Genomic DNA, 27,893 nt, shown 5'->3' with positions numbered 1-27,893 from the left:
TACGTCTGTGTACAGGAAAGTATTATTTGTAAGACGTAAGAGAAAATATATCTGTTTATTGTTAAATTATCATGACGTTCTTTCCAACACAAAAAGTGTAGTAACTATTGTTTCCAAACTGCGTTACCCACTCCAGTCAGCAGATGGCGATGGGCGTCTTTCAGGTGATGCTTCTTGCGTGACGTATAATAGACTGGACGGACGCTTCTTCAGGAACAGGCGCCAACTCTTACAACCACCTCGGTAGCCTGCTAGACAATATAAAACTGAAAGATTGATTCTTTAGACCATGTTATTGTACATGAGCTAATCTCAGTGTTTAGACTCATTTCGATTGACGTATCTACTGGTGAACTTTAACCTAATGTGCTTGTTCAATTTGCAAACTTGTTAAAGATTGATACTGAGGTTAGCACTTGGCTAGTCGCTAATGCTAACTAGCTAGCTAACATCACTGACCATGAGCTCACTGAACTACTCCTCCCTTGCTAAAGAAGAGGAGGTCTGCTTTACGGAGAAAGAATCTTTCAGAATTAAAAAGGAGGAAGAGGAGGCTGTTATGGTGAAAGAAGAGAAAGAACCTTTTAGAGAGGAAGAGGATGCTATCTTAATAAACGTGAAGGAGGAAGACGTTTTGAGAGTGAAAAAGGAGGAGACAGAAGATCCGATTGACACCAGTGAGTACTGTCTTAAAAACAGGGACACAAACTATGCAGTTGTTGAACTAATGTGGGGTTTTTAATGGGCATTCTTAATTTAGGAATTGTTAAATGGTCGATCTGCCATTGGTTCATATACTTTTGCGACTTTTCAATTAGATGTATTGAATTCTCCATGTGTTAGACATTAAAGTTCCCCTCATCTAGTATAACAGTCTTTTAAAATTCAATATTGCTGTGTATGTTCTACTTAAAATATAAAAAAGGCACCCATTTTGTGGAACAACCCTTTTACATTTGCATCACAAGTATTTTTTTAGGAAATCAAGATGAAATTTGCCATTTTAGGCCCTTTTTAGACATATTAATGTCTCTTGTAAGACTCTGTGATTGCAATAGAATATCATAAGTTTACCATCTGTTTGATGTTCTCATTCACACAGGAGAGAGACATGACTATGGTGGATCCTCTGCGGAGCCTCAACAACATCCTGATGCTGATGAGGCAGAGAAGAGTCTCTCCAGATCAGAACACCAGATGGTACAGCTTGGTCTGGTCTAGCATACAGCTTGCTTTATCGGCTTGGGCTGGGTTTGTGTAGAGCACTTCATGACAACAGTGACATCAGCATCCATAATGATGTGCATCTGTGTCCCCTCTTTATGGTTACCAGGACAACGCTAGCCCTTCCAGCCTCCCGGAGTCCATGTGTCGTGCCTCTCCTGGTAGCACCTTACTGCTGGGTATGAAGAGGTTGTCTGTGCTGCTGGTGGACTGCAGGAAAACAACGGGGCTGAGTGGAACTGTGAGAGGAGAAGAGAAGAAAGGATCAGATTTGACTCATCAAAGTAAGTGCTGTAGTTTAGTTTGAACAAATACAATAGATCTGCCCACTGTTATCTGTTACCAGGACAACCAGCAGAGTTATGTTAGTTGACAGGAAGATAGACTGGTGGATATGGATGTTATGAATATCATAACACTGAAAAAGGATTCTGCCAATGAAAGTTAGCTTTAGAGAGGAACCAATAGACCATATAAAACCTTGATGAAAGTTAGCTTTAGAGAGGAACCAATAGACCATATAAAACCTTGATGAAAGTTAGCTTTAGAGAGAAACCAATAGACCATATAAAACCTTGATGAAAGTTAGCTTTAGAGAGAAACCAATAGACCATATAAAACCTTGATGAAAGTTAGCTTTAGAGAGAGAAAGTTTCAAGATGATCCAATGTCAGGTGCTTGTTTTACAAAAACGTATCCTTAAAACATTATGGATATTACATTGCCTGTCCCAGTCAACCCCCTATCTTTACAAGACTGTTGAACAGGCAAACTAAACTCTAGACACTGTTAATTAATGAACTAATACTGAGGAAAGCTGTGATCAGGCTTATAGGGAAAGGACATTCAATAAACACAGCACTTAAAAATGACTGATTGGCTGAGAGAAATTGATGACGATAAAAATATTGGTTGGGCTGTTTTGTTAGACTTCAGTGCGGCTTTTGAAATTATCGATCATAGTCTGCTGCTGAAAAAAAATGTATGGCTTTACACCCCCTGTTATATTGTGGATAAAGAGTTATTTTTTAAAAGGACTCTTTATTTAACAAGGCAAGTCAGTTAAGAACAAATTCTTATTTTCAATGACAACCCACTGTTCCTAGGCCAACTGCCTTGTTCAGGGGCAAAAGGACAGAGTTTTACCTTGTCAGCTCGGGGATTCAATCCAGCAACATTTTGTTTACTGGCCTTCCGCTCTAACCACTAGGCTACCTGCCACCCCAGAGCTACCTGTCTAACAGAATACAGAGAGTGTTCTTTAATGGAAGCCTGTACAACACAATCAAGGTAGAATCAGGAATTCCCCAGGGCAGCTGTTTGGCACCTACCTTTTTCAATCTTTACCAACGACATTTGAGTAAAGCCAGTGTGTCTGTATGCGGATGACTCAACACTGTACACGTCAGCTACCACGGAAACTGAAATGACAGCAACACTTTCAAAGAGCTGCAGTGAGTTTCAGAATGGGTGGCAAGGAATAAATTAGTCCTAAATATTTCAGATTACCTTAAATTACATGGCCTATTATGCTAATTCTGTAGTGGTATTGTTAGAGGGGGGTTAAGATAAAGTTTTGTTGGGACGCCAGGTAGGTATTAACCCTAATTATTAAAGATAGTTGAATAGACAGAGTAGTGCTTCCAGACACATTCTAAACATGGAGTCTTAAAGGAGGACTGTAGCATCTAATGATGAATTACTATGGAGTCTGATGCTTTAAAGGAGAAGTTTACCCAAAATCCAGTAACTTCTAAGTGATCCCATACATTGAAACTAGTCCAGTGGATTTTTTCAGTTTTAGAAACTTCCGAGTATTTCTCTCCAATATGCATAGTAATATGCATATATTAGCTTCTTGGCCTGAGTAGCAGGAAGTTTACTCTGGGCACGCTTTTCATCTGAACCTTAAAATGCTGCCCCCTATCCCAAACAGGTTAAAGTAGGACTGTAGCATCTAATGATGAAACATTATGGAGTCTTAAAGGAGGACTGTAGCATCTGATGATGAATTACTATGGAGTCTGATGCTTTAAAGGAGAAGTTTACCCACAATCCAGAAACTCCTAGGTGATTCCATACATTGAAACTAGTCCAGTGGATTTTTTCCCTCTCCCCCTCTCTCTCCCTGTAGTGTTGTACTGAAACAGCTGCTCCCCCTCTCTCCCTGTAGTGCTGTACTGAAACAGCTGCTCTCCCTCTCTCTCCCTGTAGTGCTGTACTGAAACATCTGCTCTCCCTCTCTCTCCCTGTAGTGCTGTACTGAAACAGCTGCTCTCCCTCTCTCTCCCTGTAGTGCTGTACTGAAACAGCTGCTCTCCCTCTCTCTCCCTGTAGTGCTGTACTGAAACAGCTGCAAAATGTGACTCGTGACGTTGCTGGATACGGGCCTCACTCTGCTGCTTTGCCAGTTCATTTGTTATTTTATTACAGCTATGGCCTTTGTCTTTCACCTGGAGTTGTTTATTTATGTTTGAGAAAAAACACCTTTCAACTCCTAAAACGTACAAAATAAACTAAGCAAAAAAATGTATGTATCTTTTCAGGGCCCTATCTTTCAAAGATTATTGGTAAAAAAATCCAAATAACGTCACAGATCTTTATTGTAAAGGGTTTAAACACTGTTTCCCATGCTTCAATGAACCATAAACGATTAATGAACATGCACCTGTGGAATGGTCGTTAAGACATCAACAGCTTGCAAACGGTAGCCAATTAAGGTTACAGTTATGAAAACTTAGGACACTAAAGAGGCCTTTCTACTGAATCTGGAAACACCAAAAGAAAGATGCCCAGGGTCCCTGCTCAACCGTGTGCCTTAGGCCTGCTGCAAGGAGGCATGAGGACTGCAGATGTGGCCAGGGCAATAAATTGCAATGTCTGTACTGTGAGACGCCTAAGACAGCGCTACAGTGAGACAGGGCGGACAGCTTATCGTCTTCGCAGTGGCAGACCACGTGTAACAACACCTGCACAGGATTGGGACATCACACCTGCGGAACAGGTACAGGATGGCAACAACAACTGCCCAAGTTACACCAGGAACGCACTATCCTTCCATCAGTGCTCAGACTGTCCTCAATAGGCTGAGAGAGGCAGGACTGAGGGCTTGCAGGCACTGCAGTACTTAATGCAGCTGGTGGCCACACCAGATTTTTAATGTATTTTTTTACCTTTATTTAACTAGGCAAGTCAGTTAAGAACAAATTCTTATTTTCAATGACGGCCAGTGGGTTAACTGCCTGTCCAGGGGCAGAACGACAGATTTGTACCTTGTCAGCTCGGGTATATGAACATGCAACCTTTCGGTTACTAGTCCAACTCTCTAACCACGAGGCTACCCTGGCACCCCAGATACTGACTGTTACTTTTGATTTTGACACCCCTCCCCCCCCCCCCTTGTTCAGGGACACATTATTCCATTTCAGTTAGTCACATGTCTGTGGAACTTGTTCAGTTTATGTAAGTTGTTGAATCTTATGTTCCATCAAATATTTACACGTCTTAAGTTTGCTGAAAATAAATGCAGTTGACAGTGAGAGGACATTTCTTTGTTTGCTGAGTTTAGATTGGCGAGGGGGGAAAACAATTTAATCAATTTTAGAATAATGCTGAAATGTAACAACATTTGGAAAAGGTGAAGGGGTCTGAATACTTAACGAATGCACAGTGTCTGTGTGTATACTGAACCAAAATGTAAACAACAATTTCAACGATTTACAGTTCATATAAGTCAGTCATTGTAAATAAATACATTAGGCCCAAATCTATGGACTTTACATGACTGGGCAGGGGAGCAGCATTTGGTGGGCCCTTGAGGGCATAAGCCCACCCATTGCGGAGCCAGGCCCAGCCAATCAGAATTCGTTTTTCCCCACAAAAGGGCTTCATTACAAATAGAAATACAACTCAGGTGGCTGGTCTCAGATGCTGTGGAGATCCTGGGCTGGCGTCGTTATATGTGGTCTGTGGTTGTGAGGCCAGTTGGATGTACTGCCAAGTTCTCTAAAATGAAGTTGTGAGGTGGCTTTTGGTAGAGAATTGAACATTCAATTATCTGATAACAGCTCTAGTGGATATTCCTGCAGTCAGCATGTCAATTGCACGCTCCCTAAACTTGAGACACCTGTGGCATTGTGTTGTGTGACAAAACTGCACATTTTAGTGTGGCCTTTTATTCTCCCCAGCACAAGTTGCACCTGTGTAATGATCATGCTGTTTAATCAGCTTGATATGCCACACCTGTCAGGTTGATGGATTATCTTGGCAGAGAATAAATGTTAACTAACAGGGATGAAAAAAATTCTGCAATCTTTTGTTTCAGCTCATTAAACATCCAACACTTCACATGTTGCGTTTTATAATTTGTTTATTGTAGTTACTATCAGTTTTAGGAACATCTTTCCAAATATTTCACATTATTTTTTACTTTACCCAAAATATGACATCAGCGATAATCAAAATGTTGAAAATCTGTGAACGTCTAAATAAGAAATTGGTCCATTTAAACAGCAGGTGTCGAACCCTTTCAACAACGGGGAGATGTTACTGATGTGCTTTGTATCTTCGACGTAAAAACAAGTTTTGGACTTCCACTTAAAATTACTTATTTACTTATTTTACTGCATCAACTTCATGTCATTGTAAATAAAAGCCTTTGACACTTATGAAATGCTTGTAATTATACTTCATCATTCCATAGTAACATCTGACTAAAATATCTGAAGACACTGAAGCAGCAAACTTTGTGCAAATTAATATTTTTCATTCTCAACTTTTGGCCACGACTGTAGGTCGCATTCTGTATCATACAGCTATTAAAGTTATATATTTAGAACTACCTGCTCGATTGGAATCCAGTGACGTCTGTGTCTTGATTGTCCTAGAACTGTTTAGTTTTTTGTGTTCTGACGAAAACAGAATGAATAAATAAGTAGTGTAAACATTGTCAGTAATTACCAGGAAACTCTACAACATTTGTTTTAAAATCACACTTAAGATTGTTAAAACTGGCCTTAGGTTATTGAGGGATCTGATTAGGATTTACCCTCGTAGCAAGGCCGTTTTATCATGTGGAGATTTCATTCGGGTCTCTATTTTTAAAAAACACACTGTCTTTGGCAGGAGAAAAACCAGAGCCATGGACTTCCAAACCAGCAAGAAGACACCAGTGTTCCCACTGTGGAAAGGGTTGGAACCAGTTAAGTGAGCTTAAACGACATGAGAGAATACACACAGGGGAGAAGCCTTACCACTGTTCCCAGTGTGGAAAGGGTGTTAACGATTTGGGGAAGCTGAAACGGCACGAGAGAATACACACAGGGGAGAAGCCTTACCACTGCTCCCAGTGTGGAAAGGGTTTTAATGATTTGGGGAATCTGAAACGACATGAGAGAATACACAAAGGGCAGAAGCATTACCACTGCTCCCAGTGTGGAAAGGGTTGTAAGGATTTGGGGAAGCTGCAACGACATGAGAGCATACACACAGGGGAGAAGCCTTACCACTGCTCCCAGTGTGGAAAGGGTTTTAGTGATTTGGGGAATCTGAAACGACATGAGAGAATGCACACTGGGGAGAAGCCTTACCACTGCTCCCAGTGTGGAAAGTTTTTCGCCTGGGCATGGAATCTGAAACAGCACGAGAGAATACACACAGGGGAGAAGCCTTACCAATGCTCCCAGTGTGGAAAGTTTTTCGTCTCGGCAAGGTATCTGAAACAGCACGAGAGAATACACACAGGGGAGAAGCCTTACCACTGCTCCCAGTGTGGCAAGTGTTTCAACGGGGCAGGGGATCTGAAAAAACACCAGAGAGTACATACAGGAGAGAAGCCTTACCACTGCTCCCACTGTGTCAAGTGTTTTAACCAGTTGGGGGCCCTGAAACAGCACGAGAGAATACACACAGGGGAGATGCATTACCGCTCCTCCCAGGATGCAAAGCTTTTGCCCATTTAGGAAGCCTGAAAGAACATGAGACACAGAGGAGAAGGCTTACAGAAGGTTAGATTTTGGGAAAACATATTACTCATAACAATCAATTAAACGTCATTAGAGAATCCACACAGGAGAGAGAAATTACTTCTCTTTGCGTGTATATTGATATTTCACATCTCATTGACTCACAACTCATCAGAGAACATACACAGTGCTCCCATTGTCTTATATTGTTGCCTTATGTGTTTACCTGTTTTTACCAGATGAAATTGCTTCTTCCAATTATTGATAAACATGTACCTGTTAAGAAACTGACTTTTAGATATGTTAAGGCTCCATGGATTGATGAGGAATTTAAAAACTGTATGTTTGAAAGAGTTGGGGCAAAAGGAGTGGCTAATAAGTCTGGCTGCACATCTGGCTGGTTTACATACTGCAAATTGAGAAATTATGTGACCAAACTCAACAAAAATAATAAACTTATTAAGAAAAAACAACATAGCAGCTAAGATGCTATATATAAGAAGAATATATTTTAAAAAACATCATGAAAGAAAAGCAGAGCAAGTATTGCATTTTGTAAAGTTAGTGTGGGAGATATTGGTATCGATCAATAATGACAAACCTCCCGGCATTGACAACTTAGATGGAAAGCTACTGAGGACAGTAGCTGACTATAGCCACTCCTATCTGACATATTTTTAATATGAGCCAAGAGGAAAGTCTTTGTTCTCAGGCCTGGAGGGAAGCCAAATTAATCCACTACCCAAGAGTGGTAAAGCTGCCTTTACAGCAGACCTATAAGCTGGCAGCAAGCTCTAAGCAAACTGTTGGGGAAAAAATGGTTTGAACAAATACAATGCTATATTTCTGTAAACAAATGAACAACATACTTTCAGCATGCTTATAGAGAAGGACACTCAACATGTACTGCACTAACACAAATGACTGATGATTGGTTGAGAGAAATTGATAACAAGATTGTGGGAGCTCCATTGTTAGATTTCAGTGCAGCCTTTGATATTATTGACCATAACCTATTGTTTAAGAATGTTTGTGCTTTGGCTTTTCAACCTCTTCCATAATGTGGATTCAGAGCTGTCTATCTAATAGAACTCAGAGGGTTTTTAATGGAAGCTTCTCTAATGTCAAACATATGAAGTGTGATGTACCGCAGGGCAGCTCTCTAGGCCCTCTACTCTTTTCTATTTTTACCAATGGCCTGCCACTGACATTAAACAAAGCATGTGTGTCCATGTATGCTGATGATTCAACTATATAAGCACCAGCAACCACAGCTAATGAAGTCACTGAAACCCTTAACAAAGAGTTGCAGTCTGTTTTGGAATGCGTGGCCAGTAATAAACTGGTCCTGAACATCTGTAAAACTAAAAGAGCATTGTATTTGGTACAAATCATTCCTTAAGTTATAGACCTCAGCTGAATCTGGTAATGAATTGTGTGGCTGTTGAACAAGTTGAGGAGACTAAATTACTTGGCACTACCTTAGATTGTAAACTGTCATGGTCAAAACATATAGATTCAATGGTTGTAAAGATGGGGAGAGGTCTAGCCATAATAAAGAGATGCTCTGCTTTTTTGACACTACTCTCCACAAAGCAAGTTCTGTAAGCTCTAGTTTAGTCTAATCTTGATTATTGTCCAGTCGTGTGGTCCAGTGCTGCAAGGAAAGACAGAGTAAAGCTGCAGCTGGCCCAGAACAAAGCGGCTGTCACGCCCTGGCCATAGAGAAGCTTTTATTCTCTATTTTGGTTAGGCCAGGGTGTGACTCGGGTGGGAATTCCAGTTTCTTTATTTCTATGTTTTCTATTTCTTTGTTTTTGGCGGAGTGTGGTTCCCAATCGGAGGCAGCTGTCTATCGTTGTCTCTAATTGGGAATCATACTTTTTCCACCTGTGTTTTTTGGGTAGTTGTTTTCTGTATAATTAATTTGTTCGAATGTTGTTTGATTAAATAAAAATCATGAACACTTACCACGCTGCGCTTTGGTCCATGCTTTCCGACGAGAGACGTGACAATTATGTGTCATGTTTTGTGTTGACCGCAGGAGGGGTAGCTGCTGCTTTTGCAACAGCTAATGGGGATCCTAGTAAAATACCAAACTGTTATTCTCTCTGAGCTCAGAAATAAAGAATCTTGGTTTGACTTGGACTCCAGCAGATCCTTATATTATAATATCCACTACAACTCACCCACAGATTGCTGTTTCATGATTGTCTCAATAAAGAGTTCCTCATTCCACTTTCCTGTGGGCTTTTACAAGCCTCCCACTGGTTGAATAAACATTGTTTCCACATCAAATTAAAAAAACATCCTTAACATTGATGAACCTTCTATCTTCATCCCTAAACTAGCAACATTAACTATTGTCTATTGTTATTCTCAATGACATTCCTGGCCTCATGAAATCCTGACTAAATACAATGTTCCCACCAGCAACCATTTGTTTATTCGATTATGTTTCTCATTAAGATGAATATTGTTTTAATTCTGCATGGGTCACGCATTGCTTTGGTCATGTGTTCCCTTATGGGTCAATGATTGTAATTAGAATATAGCAATGATGCTCTCTCCTCAATCACTTACAGTTTCTTTGGAAAGTATTCAGACCCCTTGACTTTTAGGTTTAGGTCATCAGTAAAGGGGACATCTTAAATATTACAATGACCCTTTCAAAGACAGACATCCCCCGGTCCTCCCCCTATAACTATTTTTAAAAGGGTAAAAATTATCTGTTTTCTATAGCATTAAGGTCAGGGCGTTGTGATGCCCACTCCAATACCTTGACTTTGTTGTCCTTAAGACATTTTGCCACAACTTTGGAAGTATGCTTGGCGTCATTGTACATTTGAAAGACCCATTTGCGACCAAGCTTTAACTTCCTGACTGATGTCTTGAGATGTTGCTTCAATATATTCACATAATTTTCCTCCCCCATGATGCCATCTATTTTGTGAAGTGCCCCAGGTAGGTCTTGAAATACATACACAGGTGCTCTTCCAATTGACTCAAATTATGTCAATTAGCCTATCAGAAGCTACGAAAGCTATGACATAATTTTCTGGAATTTTCCAAGGCTGTTTCAAGGCACAGTCAACTTAGTGTATGTAAACATCTGACCCACTGGGATTGTGAAATAATCTGTCTGTAAACAATTGTTGAAAAAATGACTTGTGTCATTAACACATATGTCCTAACCGACATGCCAAAACTATAGTTTGTTAACAAGAAATGTGTAGAGTGGTTGAAAAATGAGTGCACTGTCGGATCTAGAAGCATAAGCATTTCACTACACTCACAATAACATCTGCTAACCATGTGTATGTGACCAATAACATCTGATAACCATGTGTATGTGACCAATAACATATGCTAACCATGTGTATGTGACCAAAAACAGCTCACAGATACAGTGCTGGTAGGCTACCTACATGATGAGATTATTATGGATAAGAGAGATATTATTTTATTTGTCAAATGGCAACCAAGCATCAATCATCATGTCACCAGAAGAAGACCCTCAAAATGTATTGGAAAGGAGCATCAAGCTCATCACATGCACTTTCACCACCCTGTGAAGTTCATCATTTATTTAATCTGTAGCCTAATAAACTGCATGGGTTCCCAAGTCGTAGTGGGAGGACCACACAACATATCATCACGTGACACCAAGTTAACTAAGATATGATCGTTATTAAATCAATATTTGCGCATAAAGGATTAATGCCGCCATTTCTTCGTTCATGTCAAACGAAGTAACAAATCGTCTGTTGGCATTTAGAAAAGTGTCCAGGCATATCCTGTTTCCATCAGCCCGGTCATTACTTTGGAAATGGTTGGATCAATATCCACCTTCATGATATGGATGAAGCCTGATTTGGAATGTCTGAGTAGTTCTATATGATGTCATAATACACCCCTCTGATAATCAAGTGATATTTGGAATGTCTGAGTAGTTCTATATGATGTCATAATACACCCCTCTGATAATCAAGTGATATTTGGAATGTCTGAGTAGTTCTATATGATGTCATAATACACCCCTCTGATAATCAAGTAATATTTGGAATGTCTGAGTAGTTCTATATGATGTCATAATACACCCCTCTGATAATCAAGTGATATTTGGAATGTCTGAGTAGTTCTATATGATGTCATAATACACTCCTCTGATAATCAAGTGATATTTGGAATGTCTGAGTAGTTCTATCTGATGTCATAATACACCCCTCTGATAATCAAGTGATGTTCACATGTGATGCATTTGCTCCATTGTTTACAATTAAGTTGGAGGCGATGATGTATGTCTTTTTATGTATTTATTTATTTCACCTTTATTTAACCAGGTAGGCAAGTTGAGAACAAGTTCTCATTTACAATTGCGACCTGGCCAAGATAAAGCAAAGCAGTTCGACACATACAACGACACAGAGTGACACATGGAGTAAAACAAACATACAGTCAATAATACAGTATAAACAAGTCTATATACGATGTGAGAAAATGAGGTGAGATAAGGGAGGTAAAGGCAAAAAAAGGCCATGGTGGCAAAGTAAATACAATATAGCAAGTAAAACACTGGAATGGTAGATTTGCAATGGAGGAATGTGCAAAGTAGAAATAAAAATAATGGGGTGCAAAGGAGCAAAATAAATAGATTAATTAAATACAGTAGGGAAAGAGGTAGTTGTTTGGGCTAAAATATAGGTGGGCTATGTACAGGTGCAGTAATCTGTGAGCTGCTCTGACAGTTAATATAATAATAATATATGCCATTTAGCAGACGCTTTTATCCAAAGCGACTTACAGTCATGTGTGCATACATACATTCTACGTATGGGTGGTCCCGGGAATCGAACCCACTACCCTGGCGTTACAAGCGCCATGCTCTACCAACTGAGCTACAGAAGGACCTGGATCATCCAGATGGTCATTGGCAAACCTCAGACGGGCCTGGACATGCGCTGGCTTGAGCAGGGGGACCTTGCGTGCGCTGCAGGATTTTAATCCATGACCGCGTAGTGTGTTACTAATAGTTTTCTTTGAGACTGTGGTCCCAGCTCTCTTCAGGTCATTAACCAGGTTCTGCCGTGTAGTTCTGGGCTGATCTCTCACCTTCCTCATGATCATTGATGCCCCACGAGGTGAGATCTTGCATGGAGCCCCAGACCGAGTGTGATTGACCGTCATCTTGAACTTCTTCCATTTTCTAATAATTGCGCCAACAGTTGTTGCCTTCTCACCAAGCTGCTTGCCTATTGTCCTGTAGCCCATCCCAGCCTTGTGCAGGTCTAAAATGTTATCCCTGATGTCCTTACACCCTCTCTGGTCTTTAAGGTTGGAGTCTGTTTGATTGAGTGTGTGGACAGGTGTCTTTTATACAGGTAACGAGTTCAAACAGGTGCAGTTAATACAGGTAATGAGTGGAGAACATGAGCGCTTCTTAAAGAAAAACTAACAGGTCTGTGATAGTCGGAATTCTTACTGGTTGGTAGGTGATCAAATACTTATGTCATGAAATAAAATGCAAATTAATTAGTTAAAAATCATACAATGTGATTTTCAGGATTTTTGTTTTAGATTCCGTCTCTCACAGATGAAGTGTACCTACGGTGAGTAGAGTGGGGACCTCTGAGGGATGATCCTGTCTAGACTTGGCATCAGAGAGTATATGAGCTCTATGGTTGTTGACTATATCCCCAAAGTGAGAGACTAACAAGTCATTGAAATAGAACGGAAGGTTACCTAACAGAACCCTGATTCTATGATATTCACCAGGTTACCTAACAGAACCCTGATTCTATGATATTCACCAGGTTACCTAACAGAACCCTGATTCTATAATATTCACCAGGTTACCTAACAGAACCCTGATTCTATAATATTCACCAGGTTACCTAACAGAACCCTGATTCTATAATATTTACCAGGTTACCTAACAGAACCCTGATTCTATAATATTTACCAGGTTACCTAACAGAACCCTGATTCTATAATATTCACCAGGTTACCTAACAGAACCCTGATTCTATAATATTCACCAGGTTACCTAACAGAACCCTGATTCTATAATATTTACCAGGTTACCTAACAGAACCCTGATTCTATAATATTTACCAGGTTACCTAACAGAACCCTGATTCTATGATCTTCACCAGGTTACCTAACAGAACCCTGATTCTATGATATTCACCAGGTTACCTAACAGAACCCTGATTCTATAATATTTACCAGGTTACCTAACAGAACCCTGATTCTATGATATTCACCAGGTTACCTAACAGAACCCTGATTCTATAATATTTACCAGGTTACCTAACAGAACCGTGATTCTATGATATTCACCAGGTTACCTAACAGAACCCCGATTCTATGATATTCACCAGGTTACCTAACAGAACCCTGGTTCTATGATATTCACCAGGTTACCTAACAGAACCCTGATTCTATGATATTCACCAGGTTACCTAACAGAACCCTGATTCTATGATATTCACCAGGTTACCTAACAGAACCCTGATTCTATAATATTTACCAGGTTACCCAACAGAACCCTGATTCTATAATATTCACCAGGTTACCTAACAGAACCCTGATTCTATGATATTCACCAGGTTACCTAACAGAACCCTGATTCTATAATATTCACCAGGTTACCTAACAGAACCCTGATTCTATAATATTCACCAGGTTACCTAACAGAACCCTGATTCTATAATATTCACCAGGTTACCTAACAGAACCCTGATTCTATGATATTCACCAGGTTACCTAACAGAACCCTGATTCTATGATATTCACCAGGTTACCTAACAGAACCCTGATTCTATGATATTCACCAGGTTACCTAACAGAACCCTGATTCTATAATATTTACCAGGTTACCTAACAGAACCCTGATTCTATGATATTCACCAGGTTACCTAACAGAACCCTGATTCTATGATATTCACCAGGTTACCTAACAGAACCCTGATTCTATAATATTCACCAGGTTACCTAACAGAACCCTGATTCTATAATATTTACCAGGTTACCCAACAGAACCCTGATTCTATGATATTCACCAGGTTACCTAACAGAACCCTGATTCTATGATATTCACCAGGTTACCTAACAGAACCCTGATTCTATAATATTCACCAGGTTACCTAACAGAACCCTGATTCTATAATATTCACCAGGTTACCTAACAGAACCCTGATTCTATAATATTTACCAGGTTACCCAACAGAACCCTGATTCTATGATATTCACCAGGTTACCTAACAGAACCCTGATTCTATGATATTCACCAGGTTACCTAACAGAACCCTGATTCTATAATATTCACCAGGTTACCTAACAGAACCCTGATTCTATAATATTCACCAGGTTACCTAACAGAACCCTGATTCTATAATATTCACCAGGTTACCTAACAGAACCCTGATTCTATGATATTCACCAGGTGAAAGTATATGAGCTCTATGGTAGTTGGTAGTTGACTAGGTTACCTTTCACACCCGGAAGACAAACGTACTTAGATGTGAAGACGGGAGAGACTATGGCCCTATTTAGGAAGTGGAGTCGTCTGCTATTAGCTGTTGCGTGACAGACGTTGTTTGATTGGATCTCCCTAGACTCCGCCCCTAACGAGGTTTATAATATCATAGAACAGGGGTTATGTTAGGTAACCTTAAGTTACATGTCCTACTATGCTAATCTCTCTGTATTAAAGGGCCCATAACTTTAACACTGGCAGAGATCCTGGAACTAATATACCATTAAAGTATATTATATTCAACAATATATGTAAAAAATCGAAACATTTATATTTTCAATATTTATATTTTCTATATTAATAAATTAATGTAAGAAATGTATGAATGAAATCAAAATACAAGTGAAATGCTTACAGTGAAATACTTACAAGCCCTTAATTAACCAACAATGCAGTTTTAAGAAAAATAAGTGTTATGTATAAAAATACAAATAATTAATATTAAAGAGCAGCAGTAAAATAACAGTAGAGAGGCTGTATACAGGTATTACCGGTACAGAGTCAATGTGGAGGCTATATACAGGAGGTAACGGTACAGCGTCAATGTGGAGGCTGTATACAGGAGATACCAGTACAGAGTCAATGTGGAGGGTATATACAGGAGGGACCAGTACAGAGTCAATGTGGAGGCTATATACAGGAGATACCAGTACAGAGTCAATGTGGAGGGTATATACAGGAGGGACCGGTACATAGTCAATGTGGAGGCTATATACAGGAGGTACCAGTACAGAGACAATGTGGAGGCTATATACAGGAGATACCAGTACAGAGTCAATGTGGAGGCCATATACAGGAGGTACCAGTACAGAGTCAATGTGGAGGCTATATACAGGAGATACCAGTACAGAGTCAATGTGGAGGGTATATACAGGAGGGACCGGTACATAGTCAATGTGGAGGCTATATACAGGAGGTACCAGTACAGAGACAATGTGGAGGCTATATACAGGAGATACCAGTACAGAGTCAATGTGGAGGATATAAACAGGAGGTACCAGTACAGAGACAATGTGGAGGCTATATACAGGATGTACCGGTACAGCGTCAATGTGGAGGCTACATACAGGAGGTAACCATTACAGAGTCAATGTGGAGGGTATATACAGGAGGTACCATTACAGAGTCAATGTGGAGGCTATATACAGGAGGTAACCATTACAGAGTCAATGTGGAGGGTATATACAGGAGGTAACCATTACAGAGTCAATGTGGAGACTATATACAGGAGGTACAATTACAGAGTCAATGTGGAGGGTATATGCAGGAGGTACCAGTACAGAGTCAATGTGGAGGCTATATACAGGAGGTACCGGAACAGAGTCAATGTGGAGGGTATATACAGGAGGTACCAGTACAGAGTCAATGTGGAGGCTATATACAGGAGGTACCGGAACAGAGTCAATGTGGAGGCTATATACAGGAGGTACCAGTACAGAGTCAATGTGGAGGCTATATACAGGAGGTACCAGTACAGAGTCAATGTGGAGGCTATATACAGGAGGTACCGGAACAGAGTCAATGTGGAGGGTATATACAGGAGAAACCAGTACAGAGTCAATGTGGAGGGTATATACAGGAGGTACCGGAACAGAGTCAATGTGCGGGGACACAGGTGAGTCGAGGGATTCATTTTAAGCTTCTACGTCTGTGTACAGGAAACTATTATTTGTAAGATGTAAGATAAAATAGATCTGTTTATTGTTAAATTATCATGACGTTCTTTCCTACACAAAAAGTGTAGTACCTATTGTTTCCAAACTGCGTTACCCACTCCAGTCAGCAGATGGCGATGAGCGTCTTTCAGGTGATGCTTCTTGCATGACGTATAATGGACTGGACGGACGCTTCTTTAGGAACAACAAGGCGCCAACTCTTACAACCACCTCGGTAGCTTGCTAGACAACATAAAACTGAAAGATTGATTATTTAGACCATGTTATTGTACATTAGCTAATCTCAGTGTTTTAGACAAATTTCGGTTGACGTATCTACTGGTGAACTTTAACCTAATGTTCTTGTTCAATTTGCAAACTTGTTAAAGATTTATACTGAGGTTAGCACTAGGCTAGTCGCTAATGCTAGCTAGCTAGATAACATCCCTGACCATGAGTTCACTAAACTACTCCTCCCTTGCTAATGAAGAGGAGGTCTGCTTTACGGAGAAAGAATATTTCAGAATGAAAAAGGAGGAAGAGGAGGCTGTTATGGTGAAAGAAGAGAAAGAACCTTTTAGAGAGGAAGATGATGCTTTCTTAATAAACGTGAAGGAGGAAGACGTTTTGAGAATGAAAAAGGAGGAGACAGAAGATCCGATTGACACCAGTGAGTACTGTCTTAAAAACAGGGACACAAACTATGCAGTTGTTGAACTAATGTGGGGTTTTTAATGGGCATTCTTACTGTAGGAATTGTTAAATGGTCGATCTGCCATTGGTTCATATACTTTTGGGACTTTTCAATTGGATGTATTGAATTCTCCATGTGTTCGACATTAAAGTTCCCCTCATCTAGTATAACAGTCTTTTAAAAGTCAATATTGGTGCATATGTTCTACTTAAAATATAAAAAAGGCACCCATTTTGTAGAACGACCCTTTTACATTTGCATCACAAATATTTTTTTTAGGAAATCAAGATGAAAGTGGCCATTTTAGGCTCTTTTTAGACATATTCATGCCTCTTGTAAGACCCTGTGATTGCAATAGAAGATAATAATTTTACCATCTGTTTGAAGTTCTCATTCACACAGGAGAGAGACATGACTATGGTGGATCCTCTGGGGAGCCTCAACAACATCCTGATGCTGACGAGGCAGAGAAGAGTCTCTCCAGATCAGAACACCAGATGGTACAGCTTGGTCTGGTCTAGCATACAGCTTGCTTTATCAGCTTGGGCTGGGTTTCTGTAGAGCACTTTATGACAACAGTGACATCAGCTTCCATAATGATGTGCATCTGTGTCCCCTCTTTATGGTTACTAGGACAACGCTAGCCCTTCCAGCCTCCCGGAGTCCATGTGTCGTGCCTCTCCTGGTAGCACCTTACTGCTGGGTATGAAGAGGTTGTCTGTGCTGCTGGTGGACTGCAGGAAAACAACGGCGCTTAGTGGAACTGTGAGAGGAGGAGAAGAGAAGAAAGGATCAGATTTGACTCATCAAAGTAAGTGCTGTAGTTTAGTTTGAACAAATACAATAGATCTGCACGCACCCTGGAGCGAGTGGTCGCATCTGCACGTCGCTCCAACGGGTAGTATAACTTTTTCATTATATTTCATTATATCACAACGGTTTGATTTGTCTTATCTTAGCAATTTCTTCTCAGCTAGCTACATAGCCGTCTTTGTATCAAAGATAATTGCGTAATTATCGTATTTCGCCGTCCTAACGTAGTCTTCACTAGCCAGCTAGCTAACGTCCACTGATTAGCTGCACTGGAGAAACTATTACACTCAACTGAACGACTTGATTAGTTTAGTGTTAGCTAGCTACATAGCTGTCTTTGCTGTCTTCGTATCATCGTATCCAAGATAATTGTGTTGTTTAGGTTTAGAGTGTGTAGTCTTAGAGTGATTATCTTAATTTACCGAGGTTAGCTAGCCAGCTATTTGTCGTCCTTAACGTAGGTGACTCTGCTAGCTAGCCAACAGCTAGCCAACGCTAGCCAACGTCTTCTGTATAGAACTCAACTGCCCGGTCGCATTCACAGGTAGTATCACATTTTCATTACAGTACAACGGTTTGATTTGTTTGATCGTAGCTAGCTACTTAGCTGGCTACATAGCCGTCTTTGTATCAAGGATAATTGTGTAGTCTAGAGCGATTTTCTAGGTTCGCTAGCCATCTATTGTCGTTCTTTTAACGCAACGTAACGTAAACATCACTGCTAGCTAGCCTGCTAGCCCCCGAATAGCAACACTGCAGAAACTATTACACTCAACGGAATGACTTGATTAGTGTAGTGTCAACAACGCACCCACTGCCAGCTGGCCTACTTCAGCAGTACTGTATCATTTTAATCATTTTAGTCAATAAGATTCTTGCTACGTAGCTTAACTTTCTGAACGTTCGAGACGTGTAGTCCACTTGTCATTCCAATCTCCTTTGCATTAGCGTAGCCTCTTCTGTAGCCTGTCAACTATGTGTCTGTTTATCCCGGTTCTCTCCTCTCTGCACAGACCATACAAACGCTCCTCACCGCGTGGCCGCGGCCACCCTACTCTGGTGGTCCCAGCGCGCACGACCCACGTGGAGTTCCAGGTCTCCGGTAGCCTCTGGAACTGCCGATCTGCGGTCAACAAGGCAGAGTTCATCTCAGCCTATGCCTCCCTCCAGTCCCTCGACTTCTTGGCACTGACGGAAACATGGATCGCCACAGACAACACTGCTACTCCTACTGCTCTCTCTTCGTCCGCCCACGTGTTCTCGCACACCCCGAGAGCGTCTGGTCAGCGGGGTGGTGGCACCGGGATCCTCATCTCTCCCAAGTGGTCATTCTCTCTTTCTCCCCTTACCCATCTGTCTATCGCCTCCTTTGAGTTCCATGCTGTCACAGTTACTAGCCCTTTCAAGCTTAACATCCTTATCATTTATCGCCCTCCAGGTTCCCTCGGAGAGTTCATCAGTGAGCTTGATGCCTTGATAAGCTCCTTTCCTGAGGACGGCTCACCTCTCACAGTTCTAGGCAACTTTAACCTCCCCACGTCTACCTTTGACTCTTTCCTCTCTGCCTCCTTCTTTCCACTCCTCTCCTCTTTTGACCTCACCCTCTCACCTTCCCCCCCTACTCACAAGGCAGGCAATACGCTCGACCTCATCTTTACTAGATGCTGTTCTTCCACTAACCTCATTGCAACTCCCCTCCAAGTCTCCGACCACTGCCTTGTATCCTTTTCCCTCTCGCTCTCATCCAACACCTCCCACACTGCCCCTACTCGGAAGGTATCGCGCCGTCCCAACCTTCGCTCTCTCTCCCCCGCTACTCTCTCCTCTTCCATCCTATCATCTCTTCCCTCCGCTCAAACCTTCTCCCACCTATCTCCTGATTCTGCCTCCTCAACCCTCCTCTCCTCCCTCTCTGCATCCCTTGACTCTCTATGTGCCCTATCCTCCAGGCCGGCTCGGTCCTCCCCTCCCGCTCCGTGGCTCGATGACTCATTGCGAGCTCACAGAACAGGGCTCCGGGCAGCCGAGCGGAAATGGAGGAAAACTCGCCTCCCTGCGGACCTGGCATCCTTTCACTCCCTCCTCTCTACATTTTCCTCCTCTGTCTCTGCTGCTAAAGCCACTTTCTACCACGCTAAATTCCAAGCATCTGCCTCTAACCCTAGGAAGCTCTTTGCCACCTTCTCCTCCCTCCTGAATCCTCCGCCCCCTCCCCCCTCCTCCCTCTCTGCAGATGACTTCGTCAACCATTTTGAAAAGAAGGTCGACGACATCCGATCCTCGTTTGCTAAGTCAAACGACACCGCTGGTTCTGCTCACACTGCCCTACCCTGTGCTCTGACCTCTTTCTCCCCTCTCTCTCCAGATGAAATCTCGCGTCTTGTGACGGCCGGCCGCCCAACAACCTGCCCGCTTGACCCTATCCCCTCCTCTCTTCTCCAGACCATTTCCGGAGACCTTCTCCCTTACCTCACCTCGCTCATCAACTCATCCCTGACCGTTGGCTACGTCCCTTCCGTCTTCAAGAGAGCGAGAGTTGCACCCCTTCTGAAAAAAACCTACACTCGATCCCTCCGATGTCAACAATTACAGACCAGTATCCCTTCTTTCTTTTCTCTCCAAAACTCTTGAACGTGCCGTCCTTGGCCAGCTCTCCCGCTATCTCTCTCTGAATGACCTTCTTGATCCAAATCAATCAGGTTTCAAGACTAGTCATTCAACTGAGACTGCTCTCCTCTGTATCACGGAGGCGCTCCGCACTGCTTAAGCTAACTCTCTCTCCTCTGCTCTCATCCTTCTAGATCTATCGGCTGCCTTCGATACTGTGAACCATCAGATCCTCCTCTCCACCCTCTCCGAGTTGGGCATCTCCGGTGCGGCCCACGCTTGGATTGCGTCCTACCTGACAGGTCGCTCCTACCAGGTGGCGTGGCGAGAATCTGTCTCCTCACCACGCGCTCTCACCACTGGTGTCCCCCAGGGCTCTGTTCTTGGCCCTCTCCTATTCTCGCTATACACCAAGTCACTTGGCTCTGTCATAACCTCACATGGTCTCTCTTATCATTGCTATGCAGACGACACACAATTAATCTTCTCCTTTCCCCCTTCTGATGACCAGGTGGCGAATCGCATCTCTGCATGTCTGGCAGACATATCAGTGTGGATGACGGATCACCACCTCAAGCTGAACCTCGGCAAGACGGAGCTGCTCTTCCTCCCGGGGAAGGACTGCCCATTCCATGATCTCGCCATCACGGTTGACAACTCCATTGTGTCCTCCTCCCAGAGCGCCAAGAACCTTGGCGTGATCCTGGACAACACCCTGTCGTTCTCAACTAACATCAAGGCGGTGGCCCGTTCCTGTAGGTTCATGCTCTACAACATCCGCAGAGTACGACCCTGCCTCACACAGGAAGCGGCGCAGGTCCTAATCCAGGCACTTGTCATCTCCCGTCTGGATTACTGCAACTCGCTGTTGGCTGGGCTCCCTGCCTGTGCCATTAAACCCCTTCAACTCATCCAGAACGCCGCAGCCCGTCTGGTGTTCAACCTTCCCAAGTTCTCTCACGTCACCCCGCTCCTCCGTTCTCTCCACTGGCTTCCAGTTGAAGCTCGCATCCGCTACAAGACCATGGTGCTTGCCTACGGAGCTGTGAGGGGAACGGCACCTCAGTACCTCCAGGCTCTGATCAGGCCCTACACCCAAACAAGGGCACTGCGTTCATCCACCTCTGGCCTGCTCGCCTCCCTACCACTGAGGAAGTACAGCTCCCGCTCAGCCCAGTCAAAACTGTTCGCTGCCCTGGCCCCCCAATGGTGGAACAAACTCCCTCACGACGCCAGGACAGCGGAGTCAATCACCATCTTCCGGAGACACCTGAAACCCCACCTCTTTAAGGAATACCTAGGATAGGTTAAGTAATCCCTCTCACCCCACCCCCCCTAAGTTTTAGATGCACTATTGTTAAGTGACTGTCCCACTGGATGTCATAAGGTGAATGCACCAATTTGTAAGTCGCTCTGGATAAGAACGTCTGCTAAATGACTTAATAATAATAATAATAATATATGCCATTTAGCAGACGCTTTTATCCAAAGCGACTTACAGTCATGTGTGCATACATTCTACGATAACAACATTAGACCATTAGACCATAACAACATTAGACCATAACAACATTAGACCATTAGACCATAACAGCATTAGACCATTAGATCATAACAACATTAGATTATAACAACATTAGACCATTAGATCATAACAACATTAGACCATAACAACATTAGACCATTAGACCATAACAACATTAGACAATTAGATCATAACAACATTAGATCGTAACAACATTAGATCATAACAGCATTAGACCATTAGATCATAACAGCATTAGACCATAACAACATTAGACCATTAGACCATAACAACATTAGACCATAACAACATTAGACCATTAGACCATAACAACATTAGACCATAACAACATTAGATCATAACAACATTAGACCATTAGACCATAACAACATTAGACCATAACAACATTAGACCATAACAACATTAGACCATAACAACATTAGACCATAACAACATTAGACCATAACAACATTAGACCATAACAACATTAGACCATAACAACATTAGACCATAACAACATTAGACCATTAGATCATAACAACATTAGACCATAACAACATTAGACCATTAGACCATAACAACATTAGACAATACTTAAATTTAAAGACTTAAATGTAAATGTAATCTGCCCACTGGTATCTGTTACCAGGACAACCAGTGGAGTTCTGTTAGTTGACAGGAATATAGACTGGTGGATATGGATGTTATGAATATCATAACACTGAAAAAGGATTCTGCCAATGAAAAGAAAGAAACCAATAGACCATATAAAACCTTGATGAAAGTTAGCTTTAGAGAGAGTTTCAAGATGATCCAATGTAAGGTGCTTGTTTTACAAAAACGTATCCTTAAAACATTACATTGCCTGTCCCAGTCAACCCCCCTATCTTTACAAGACTGTTGAACAGGCAAACTAAACTCTAGACACTGTTAATTAATTAACTAATACTGAAGAAAGCTGTGATCAGGGAAGGACATTCAATAAACACAGCACTTAAAAATGACTGATTGGCTGAGAGAAATTGATGACGATAAAAATATTTTTCGGGCAGTTTTGTTAGACTTCAGTGCGGCTTTTGACATTATCGATCCTAGTCTGCTGCTGAAAAAATGTATGGCTTTACACCCCCTGTTATATTGTGGATAAAGAGTTTTAAAAAAGCTAACCTTTATTTAACTAGGCAAGTTGGTTAAGAACACATTCTTATTTTCAATGACTGCCTAGGACTGCCTTGTTCAGGGGCAGAACGACAGAGTTTTACCATGTCAACCTTTTGGTTACTGGCCTACCGCTCTAACCACTAGGCTACCTGCCGCCCCAGAGCTACCTGTCTAACAGAACACAGAGAGTGTTCTTTAATGGAAGCCTGTACAACACAATCAAGGTAGAATCAGGAATTCCCCAGGGCAGCTGTTTGGCACCTACCTTTTTCAATCTTTACCAACGACATGCCAACGACATTTGAGTAAAGCCAGTGTGTCTGTATGCGGATGACTCAACACTGTACACGTCAGTTACCACGGAAACTGAAATGACAGCAACACTTACAAAGAGCTGCAGTGAGTTTCAGAATGGGTGGCAAGGAATAAGTTAGTCCTAAATATTTCAGATTACCTTAAATTACATGGCCTACTATGCTAATTCTGTAGCAGTATTGTTAGAGGGGGGTAAAGATCAAGTTTTCTTGGTGCGCCAGGCAGGTATTAACCCTAGTTATTAAAGTTAGTTGAATAGAATCCCTGTAGTGCTGTCCTGAAACAGCTGCAAAATGTGACTAGTGACGTTGTGTGTGTTTTGTGTGACAAAACTGCATATTTGAGAGTGGCCTTTTATTTTCCCCGGCACAAGGTGCACCTGTGTAATAATCAAGCTGTTCAATCAGCTCCTTGATATGCCACACCTGTCAGGTGGATGGATTATCTTGACAGGGATGTAAAAAAATATTGTAGTTACTATCAGTTTGAGGAACATCTTTCCAAATATTTCACTTTATTTTTTACTTTACCCAAAATATGACATCAGCGATAGTGAAAATGTTGAAAATCTGTGAACGTCTAAATAAGAAATTGGTCCATTTAAACAGCAGGTGTCGAACCCTTTCAACAACGGGGAGATTTTACTGATGTGCTTTGTGTCTTCAACTTAAAAACAAGTTTTGGACTTCCACTTAAAATGACTTATTTACTTATTTTATGTTTAAGGAAGTGTGTACAGTCGTGGCCAAAAGTTTTGAGAATGACACAAATGTTAATTTTCACCAAATCTGCTGCCTCAGTTTGTATGATGGCAATTTGCATATACTCCAAAATGTTATGAAGAGTGTTCTGATGAATTGCAATTAATTGCAAAGTCCCTCTTTTCCATGCAATTGAACTGAGTCCCCCCCAAAACTGGAAGCTTCAAAAGGAGGGTGGTGCTTGGAATCATTGTTCTTCATATGTCACCCACGGTTACCTGCAAGGAAACATGTGCCGTCCTCATTGCTTTGCACAAAAAGGGCTCGGGATCGGGGCACCACCAGTACAGAGCTCAGGAATGACAGCAGGCAGGTTTGAGTGCATCTGCACGCACAGTGAAGCGAAGACTTTTGGTGTCAAGAAGGACAGCAAAGAAGCCACTTCTCTCCAGGAAAAACATCAGGGACAGATTGATATTCTGTAAAAGTCACAGGGATTGGACTGCTGAGGACTGGGGTAAAGTTATTTTCTCTGATGAATCCCCTTTCCGATTGTTTGGGGCTTCCGGAAAAAAGCTTGTCCGGAGAAGACAACCATCAGTCCTGTGTCATGCCAACAGTAAAGCATCCTGAGACCATTCATGTGTGGGGTTGCTTCTCAGCCAAGGGTGTCGGCTCACTCACAATGTTGCCTAAGAACACAGCCATGAATAAAGAATGGTACCAACACATCCTCCGAGAGCAACTTCTCCCAACCATCTAGGAACAGTTCGGTGACGAACAGTGCCTTTTCCAGCATGATGGAGCACCTTGCCATAAGGCAAAAGTGATAATTAAGTGGCTCGGGTAACAAAACATCAATATTTTGGGTCCATGGCCAGGAAACTCCCCAGACCTTAATCCCATTGAGAACTTGTGGTCAATCATCAAGAGGCGGGTGGACAAACAAAAACCCACAAATTCTGACAAAATCCAAGCATTGATTATGCAAGAATGGGCGGCCATCAGTCAGGATGTGGCCCAGAATGTTATGAAGATGATTGCAGAGGGCTTGAAAAAGAAGGGTCAACACTGCAAATATTGACTCAACTTTTTTTTATATATATATTGCATCAACTTCATGTCATTGTAAATAAAAGCCTTTGACACTTATGAAATGCTTGCAATTATACTTCATCATTCCATAGTAACATCTGACAAAAATATCTAAAGACACTGAAGCAGCAAATTTTGTGGAAAGTAATATCTTTCATTCTCAAAACTTTTGGACACGACTGTAGGTCGCATTCTGTATCATACAGCTATGAAAGTTATATATTTAGAACTACCTGCTCGATTGGAATCCAGTGACGTCTGTGTCTTGAGTGTCCTGACGAAAACAGAATGAATAAATAAGTAGTGTAACCATTATCAGTAATTACCAGGAAACTCTACAACATTTGTTTTAAAATCACACTAAGATTGTTAAAACTGGCCTTAGGTTATTGAGGGATCTGATTAGGATTTACCCTCGTAGCAAGGCCGTTTTATCATGTGGAGGTTTCATTCGGGTCTCTATTTTAAAAAAAACACACTGTCTTTGGCAGGAGAAAGACCAGTCTCAGAGGAACCAGAGCCAGGGACGTCCAAACCAGCAAGAAGACACCAGTGCTCTTACTGTGGCAAGTGTTTTAAGCGGTTAGGGAACCTGAAACGGCACGGGCTAGTACACACAGGGGAGAAGCCATACCACTGCTCCCAGTGTGGAAAGTGTTTCAGCCGGTCAGGGCATCTGAAAAAACATGAAAGAATACACACAGGGGAGAAGCCTTTCTACTGCTCCCAGTGTGGCAAGCGTTTCAGCCAGTCAGGGCATCTGAAAAACCATGAGAGAAGACACACAGGAGAGAAGCCTTACCACTGCTCCCAGTGTGGCAAGTGTTTCACCCAGTCAGGGGATCTGAAAAAACATGAAAGAATACACACAGGGGAGAAGCCTTTCTACTGCTCTCAGTGTGGCAAGCGTTTCAGCCAGTCATGGGATCTGAAAAACCATGAGAGAAGACACACAGGGGAGAAGCCTTTCTACTGCTCCCAGTGTGGCAAGCGTTTCAGCCAGTCAGGGGATCTGAAAAACCATGAGAGAAGACACACGGGGGAGAAGCCTTACCACTGCTCCCAGTGTGACAAGTGTTTCACCCAGTCGGGGGATCTGAAAAAACATGAAAGAATACACACAGGGGAGAAGCCTTACCACTGCTCCCAGTGTGACAAGTGTTTCACCCAGTCAGGGGATCTGAAAAAACACGAAAGAATACACACAGGGGAGAAGCCTTACCACTGCTCCCAGTGTGGTAAGCGTTTTAACCGGTCAGGGAGCCTGAAACAACATGAGAGAATACACGCAGGAGAGAAGCCTTAACACTGCTCCCAGTGTGGAAGGAGTTTTAACCAGAAAAACAGCCTGAACCAACATGACAAAATACACAGAGGTGAGATGCATTACCACTCCTCCCAGGGTGTAAAGCATTTGCCCATTTAGGAAGCTTGAAAGAGCATGACACAGAGGAGAAAGCTTACAAAAGCTCAGACTTTGGGAAAACATATTACTCATAACAATCACTTAAACGTCATTAGAGAATCCACACAATCACTTAAACGTCATTAGAGAATCCACACAGGAGAGAGAAATTACTTCTCTTAGCGTGTATATTGATATTTCACATCTCATTTTTCTTACAATTCATCAGAGAACATACACAGTGCTCCCGTTGTCTTATATTGTTGTCTTATAATGTGTTTACCTGTTTTTACCATATGAAATTGCTTCTTCCAATTATTGATAAACATGTACCTGTTAAGAAACTGACTTTTAGAACTGTTAAGGCTCCATGGATTGATGAGGAATTTAAAAACTGTATGTTTGAAAGAGTTGGGGCAAAAGGAGTGGCTAATAAGTCTGGCTGCACATCTGGCTGGTTTACATACTGCAAACTGAGAAATGATGTGACCGAACTCAACAAATATAATCAACTTTATTATGAAGCCAAGATCAGTTATATAAAGAATGATGTAAAAAAACATAATGAAAGAAAAGCCGTGCAAGTTTTGAATTTTGTAAAGTTAGTGTGGGAGAGGTGGAGAAATTGTTATCGATCAATAATGACAAACCTCCTGGCATTGACAACTTAGATGGAAAGCTACTGAGGACAGTAGCTCACTATAGCCACTCCTATCTCCTATCATATTCCTCCTATCACGAGAGGAAGTTCTTTGTTCTCTTGCCTGGAGGGAAGCCAAATTAATCCACTACCCAAGAGTGGTAAAGTGGTCTTTACTGGTTCTAACAGCAGACCTATAAGCTTGCTGCCAGCTCTTAGCAACCTGTTGGAAAAAATGGTGTTTTACCAAATGTTATGCTATTTCTCTGTAAACAAATGAACAACAGACTTTCAGCATGCTTATGGAGAAGGGCACTCAACATGTACTGCACTGACACAAATGACTGATGATTGGTTGAGAGAAATTGATAACAAGAAGATTGTGGGAGCTCTATTGTTAGATTTCAGTGCAGCCTTTGATATTATTGACCATAACCTGTTGTTTAAGAATGTTTGTGCTATGGCTTTTCAACCTCTGCCATAATGTGGTTTCAGAGCTGTCTATCTAATAGAACTCAGAGGGTTTTTAATGGAAGCTTCTCTAATGTCAAACAT

General features: G+C 41.8%; 1 protein-coding gene across 1 annotated transcript; it reads left to right on the top strand.

The window, feature by feature from the left end:
- The first annotated feature begins 139 nt into the window (after nt 1–139).
- Nucleotides 140–27,558, top strand: LOC124020859 (zinc finger protein 271-like). Its single transcript, XM_046336155.1, has 7 exons — nt 140–677; nt 1,103–1,200; nt 1,334–1,508; nt 6,349–7,163; nt 17,523–17,576; nt 17,710–17,887; nt 25,785–27,558. The coding sequence occupies exons 1-7, from the start codon at nt 461–463 to the stop codon at nt 26,597–26,599; spliced, it is 2,352 nt and encodes a 783-aa protein (XP_046192111.1). The 5' UTR covers nt 140–460; the 3' UTR covers nt 26,600–27,558.
- The last annotated feature ends 335 nt before the right edge of the window (nt 27,559–27,893 follow it).

The sequence above is a fragment of the Oncorhynchus gorbuscha genome, unplaced genomic scaffold, assembly GCF_021184085.1.
Source record: "Oncorhynchus gorbuscha isolate QuinsamMale2020 ecotype Even-year unplaced genomic scaffold, OgorEven_v1.0 Un_scaffold_957, whole genome shotgun sequence".
In the NCBI taxonomy this organism is placed as follows: domain Eukaryota; kingdom Metazoa; phylum Chordata; class Actinopteri; order Salmoniformes; family Salmonidae; genus Oncorhynchus; species Oncorhynchus gorbuscha.
This window is presented reverse-complemented; position numbering and strand designations above follow the sequence as displayed.